Source organism: Dendroctonus ponderosae, unplaced genomic scaffold (genome assembly GCF_020466585.1).
Source record: "Dendroctonus ponderosae isolate FM_Combo_2020 unplaced genomic scaffold, Dpon_F_20191213v2 Dpon_F_20191213_8, whole genome shotgun sequence".
Lineage (NCBI taxonomy): Eukaryota > Metazoa > Arthropoda > Insecta > Coleoptera > Curculionidae > Dendroctonus > Dendroctonus ponderosae.
Genome location: NW_026019016.1, coordinates 13393569 through 13399442, shown reverse-complemented (window position 1 = coordinate 13399442; position 5874 = coordinate 13393569). Strand labels below are relative to the sequence as shown.

Here is a 5874-nt window from a genome sequence, read left to right as displayed (position 1 = left end):
CAAAAAGTGTGTGATAATACAAAAGTTTTTCTTTAATTTTTTTATTATCTACAACTCTGCCATTAAAGGTTTTGCGCTAGCAGGTCACGTTTTCGTGTTTGAATTTTATTTTTCTTAACGTTGAATCCTCAGCAACATTTTCCACATGGTCCTTGCCGGTTATTATTTTTTTACTATAAAAAAATTCGTATCTACATTAGCCTAAGTAGTCAGCGCTTGTTTCAGATACGAGACACGTACCACGGATTGCTGAGCAGATCTCCCAATCTAAGGCCGTTTATCCTCACCCGAGGGCATTTCTCTGGCTCGCAACGGTTTGCAGCCATGTGGACGGGCGATAATGATGCGAAATGGTCGCATTTAGCCATCAGTTTGCCGATGTGTCTTTCTGAAGCGTTAGGAGGTGAGTTAGGCACATATATGAGATCGAGAGTGGCCAAGAAGTACTGATTGTATGAATATTTTTTTATTTCCGACAATTAAAAACTCTCCTTTTTGGATCAGTGGTCATAGTCATTCAGTGGTTTCACTTTTCTGTCGTGAAAGATGCCACTAGCTGTTATTCGTGTTATTTTGAAAACGATTATTTTGCTCTTGCAGGTATCAGCTTTTGTGGTGCTGATGTGGGCGGATTTTTCAACAACCCTGACCTCGAATTGCTACAAAGGTGGTACCAGGTAAGAAGTTCAGTTTGTAAATGTTTGAGGAATATTTCAGTCGTTTACACATATATTTATGCCTGTTTTCATCTTTGTTTTCCAATAATAGGCGGCGATTTGGTTGCCGTTTTTCCGCGCTCATGCCCACATCGACACCAGACGTCGCGAACCTTACCTGTTTAATGACGACGTAGTAAATCGCATTAGGACGGCCTTAAGGCTGCGATACGCCCACTTGCCTTTGTGGTACACTCTCTTCTATGAGCACGAAACGACGAAGGATGCGGTGATTCGGCCCTTGATCTACGAGTTTTCGTCCGACGAGAAGGTTTTGGACATTGATAACACTGTGTTGCTAGGTCAGAAAGGGCCATTTGCTTACTATGTTCAATCGGGGAGGAACAAGTCGATAATTATTGCTTTACAGGCGATTCAATCCTGGCTCGTCCAGTAACTGAATCAGGGGTTTCGTCAGTTGAAGTCTATCTACCAGGTAAAGTTGATTCCAGATGGTATAACTTGGAAGACTTCCGCTTATATCTTGCGGGAAGTCACAACATTCCAGTTACGTTGGACAGTGTAAGCTGTTGAAGATGAGCGTTTGAAAAGCCGATTAATTAAGATCGTGGCATTATTTACAGCATGTGGTGTTCTACAAGGGCGGAAGCATCATTCCACGCAAAGACAGGCCGCGTCGATCATCCACAGTGATGCACAACGATCCGTTCACCCTCTATGTGGCTCTGGATCAATATCAGACGGCCAGTGGGACGCTTTATGTTGATGACTATCAAAGTTTCAACTATCGCGATAACAAGAGCCTGTACATCATCATGCGGTTTGAAAGCAATAAGCTAACTCTTAAGTAAATGACTAGTCTAGAGGCTTGAAATTTTCAACTAAAGGATTGAATTCTTCGTATTGCAGGCGCCACAAGTTGTCGGGCAAACACACAACGAAAGAATGGGTTGAACGGGTTGTGATTTTGGGCCCGCCTGCTGGGGTGACCGGGGCCAATCTGCAGAGCAAGAGTAAGAGGAAATTGTATAATGCGAGACAAATTGTTAAACTGTCTGTTTGGAAAATGCAGGTTTAGGCGTCCAGCGCCTGGAAACATCCTACGACAAAGAGCTTCGCTATTTAACCATTAGGAAGCCTGGTGTATCAGTGATGGAAAATTTCACCATTGAGCTGCTTTTTTGAAAAGTCAACACTATCATGATAGTTAACCATTTTCCATTTTCTTATTTAATTCAATAGGCTTAAAGGAGTGTGTACGTTCTACTGTTATTGATGGAAGTAAATCTGGGTTTAACTTCAAGATACCTTTATACTACCATAATCGTAGGATTATGGTGGGTAGCCACCTTTTATCTCTTGTCGCCATAATCAAACTACAGCGAATTGAAATAGGAATGTCGTATATTAATCAACATTTATAAAATATTTTAAATTGTAACAAACATGACTAGATCCATTCTGATTCACAATAAAAACGTAAAGTAATTGAATGACGATCGTGAAGGCGCCGTCCGACGGACAGACCGTTAGGCGCAAGGCGACCAATCATTTTCCGCAAAAAACGTCGCTTTTTCTAGTTTTCTCTGTTTGGATATTTCCTCAAGCTTTTGCTTTTTTTGCGACTTATGCTCAGTCGCCTCCTTAACTAACTAAACGTGAAAGTGAACCGAATCGAAAATGGGAGAAAAAGTAAAAATAGTTCAAAATCTGCAAATAATTCCAAATTCCATTGGGTGTAGAAACATTAATTGTTGACTGATTTTTTTTATTTGTCTCGGTTTCGGTTCATTTTCGGCCAAAAAAACACAAAAATAAACCAATTTATACACAATAACGTTCCACAAACAATCATACAGTTTACATTATGTCCAGGTCATTTTACGAAAAAAAGAAATCAAATTTATTGTTCGGGTTGTTTTGATTACTTGATTATCTACACAATTATATGATTACAGCAGTTGTCGAATTCGATTTTTTTAATAATAGGTAATATCCTTTTATTCATTTTCTGTTTGCGCGGGCTTCGGGCCTTGATTCGGTACCTTTGTTAGTCATTGTGGTTCAGATTAGGGGCAATGCGAGCCGTCTTAGCTTAGAGTGTATTATTAATCGAATAGCAGCAGTGCCTAAGTAGATCTGAATCAAAAGGAAGGAATTGGATTGATTTCTATAAAATGCTTTAATGCTTTCATTTTGCCCCTAATTTTGTTGAAAAATCCGCAAATCAACAAATTTTAATCATTAGTATTTTTTTGCGCGATTTTTTGGGTTTGGCGTTTGTAACTTTTCAACACTCATATTTATTGTTGGTAAAAATTAGGAAAATTACGTATAACGTCTACTTAATTTGTAGCCGACAGGAAAATTTGTATTATTAATTTTGAGAAAACAAGCGATTCTTTAAAGAAAAGTCAGCATGTTCTGAAACCTAACAATGCAACCATCAGATTTTAAGGTTTTCAGTTGTAGGCAGAGTTTAACAAAAAACTAAAGAAAAAGTTGATACGAATTGAAAAGTACATTTAGATATGTAAGTGTCAAGAACCGGAAAACTGATGCATCAACTTAATGTACCTACTCGGATTTCCTGATTCATTTGGGAAGCGAACGCGTTATTGCGCGAGCATATTTTTAATGTTTACTGCTTGATTTTTTTATAATTCGCTTACAATCAATGACAACAACTTTCGTTATTAGAGAATGTATGGAACGTATCAAGCATCCGTCGGTTTCTATGTGGAATGCGCTTGTACGTGTCTGAAAATGTTCAAATTGACTAAAACTTGGGTTCCTTTAGCTCAGTTGCGTAACTTTAACGGCTTTTATACATGAATTTAATTTTTAACGTTGAACAGTTCTATCCATATAAGTAAGGTTATACACAATAAATCACAGGCGATTATGAATGAACAAAAATTCGTTGGAATTCTTGATATGACGTGAATATAATATTTCGATTCTTCTTGAGTCCCTACAATGATATGAAACGAAACCGATTTACGATATGTTTATACAAAATATACTCATAAATTCATATAAGTGAACAATGGCGAACCGATAGAACTGAGCCAGTCAAATATCAAGTATAAGAGGAAGGTTTGTAGAGTGCCGAATTAAGGCCCAGAGCGACCAATCGCGCTCGGTCTGCCCCTCTACGCGGGTGGATATGTAACAAGGGCTAAAAGCTAATCCAACCCTAGGTAAATAAGCTTCACACAGCCCAAAAATACAAGCACTTAAAACAGTGCCGGAACTAATTACACTTTTTTCATTAATTTAACTTTAGCGCTTCTGGCCAGAGGATTTTCCGGATGTGCAATGTGTCAATAAATTTTTTTCAAAGATTGATACGTTTCATAGCTGCAAAATTATATTTAATTTTTTTTTATTGGAGTACAGATTAATTATAAATTAAAAAAAATAGACCACCCTCAGGGCATAGCAACAAACAGTTGAAGACCAAAAGCACCTCCTAAAATCCCCAACCCAGCAGCGCCAACATTATCGTTTAATTGGTGTGAATGAGCACTACACAGCATCGTTTTTACGCACATCACCGATCAAATGGCCTCGCTGACGTTTGTCTATGAATTTTTTTGGCGCAGTCGACTGAATATGCGGAAATGACGCTCGGTCAGCGCGAGATGTTCGGTAAGTTGCCGATAAAATGCGAGCGGTTCGAAGGGCACAAGTTACCGACCCCTTCGACCTGCGAAGATGGCGAAAAGAACTGTTTTTTTTTTATTTTTGGCTAGCTAGATCGAACCTACCTTAAAAGTAGTTTAAAGTCGCCTAAGAATGTTAAGAATCCTCTACTAGTGCCTACCTAAAAGGAGTTTTAAACTTTTTAAACGTTACACGCTTCTAAGCAATAGTCTTAAAGCGTCCGTCGCGCCATCTGCAGAGGGAGGGCGCCGAGTGGAAGAAAAGGTGGGTTGAAAGCAAGAAGTGTTCGGTGTTCAGTTGGAGAAGCGGTTGCTTTTCTCTAATTAATATCACAGACAAAAAATTGGTTTCGAGACATAGAGGTCAACGTTTCTGGGTCAAATCTTGCTTGCGGTCAATTAGCAGCGATTGGTTAGTTGTTTGAGCATTTGGGACTTTAGTTGTTAGGCCACTTTACAAAAAATGCCCTCTATATCCGTATTCCTAATCTCAATTTTTGCGACTGAGCGTCATTTCGGCGACGTGAGTTGCGTCCGACTGCGCCTAAAGTTGGTTTCGGCGACGCGCTTATATTGGCTTTGACTCAGTTTATAATATTACGGCGAATTATTATTTTTAATCTCATTTAAACTTATTTATAGGTATTTTATTATGTAATAATAATTTTTGGCAGGATATCTCACCCTAATAAACGAGCTGGGGGCGCGGCCTGGGCCGAGTCTGCGCACCGACGGCGGCATAACGTTTAATTTAGATTTTTCGAAGAAGTCTAACGACTACATGACTACTATACATAGAGGCGGATTTGGTCCGCACTTGGCCCATAGGCGTCCCCAAAATAATACATCGCACATCTCTACAGGGTTATTCACGCTGGACGGCACGGACGTTTGCGGCTGGCCCGTTTGTTTTTTGCAAAGTATCATTTGATCAATCCACAGACGCCTGTCGGGTGCACATTTAAACTTTTCAATCTTCCGTGCCGTCTAGCGTGAATAACCCTGTATACATTAAGTAATAAATCACACACCTTCATCCCAATATTACCATCACTTATTCATCACATCATCACACTGAAGTACCGAGACGTAGTCCTAACTTGGGTAAAAATTTGATGTAGCAGTTTGAGAAAATGCGGCACTTGCCGCTTCCGGCGCCCTCGAATCGGTGTCCGGTTTTGCACTGCGCAGTTGCTGCACCGATAGCAGCGCCGCACCGCGATGAAACTACAACTAAACGCACTACTCGTTCCGCTGACTTTTTGGCTACTTGCTGCGGCTGCGCAGGTTCCGCTGCGTCGCTTTCTCGCAGCAGCTGGACTGACAGTCTCGCCTACGATACTCATAATAATGCTCAAGACTGTCTTGATGCTGCTGTACGCTAATTGGCATGTGCTTGAAGTCTCAAGTGCGGAGTCGCCCTCCGCTAGAGATCGATGGGGACGCAAAGCATCCTTTACTAAAAACAAAATCAAACACCTCGATTAGTTTTCTAGTAGATTTTTGCAGTGATATTTTGCCATGACCCC

At 40.2% G+C, this 5874-nt stretch overlaps 2 protein-coding genes across 5 annotated transcripts in view; one reads left to right on the top strand and one right to left on the bottom strand.

Moving 5' to 3' along the window:
• LOC109539441 (neutral alpha-glucosidase AB) overlaps positions 1 to 1980 on the top strand; it is a 5639-nt gene extending 3659 nt beyond the window's left edge. The window contains exons 10-16 of the mRNA XM_019907183.2: positions 226 to 403; positions 601 to 677; positions 769 to 1018; positions 1087 to 1238; positions 1301 to 1524; positions 1587 to 1690; positions 1750 to 1980. Of these exons, the coding sequence (XP_019762742.2) occupies positions 226 to 403; positions 601 to 677; positions 769 to 1018; positions 1087 to 1238; positions 1301 to 1524; positions 1587 to 1690; positions 1750 to 1862 (1098 nt within the window). The 3' untranslated portion in view covers positions 1863 to 1980. The remainder of the gene's footprint in view (positions 1 to 225; positions 404 to 600; positions 678 to 768; positions 1019 to 1086; positions 1239 to 1300; positions 1525 to 1586; positions 1691 to 1749) is intronic.
• Positions 1981 to 2063: 83 nt separating this feature from the next.
• The window catches only part of LOC109539444 (potassium voltage-gated channel protein Shaker), a 71458-nt gene continuing 67647 nt past the window's right edge, over positions 2064 to 5874 (bottom strand). For all 4 annotated transcript variants that reach the window (XM_048669035.1, XM_048669034.1, XM_019907187.2 and 1 more), the window contains exon 10: positions 2064 to 5804. The gene's annotated coding sequence lies outside the window, so the exon portion shown is untranslated. The remainder of the gene's footprint in view (positions 5805 to 5874) is intronic.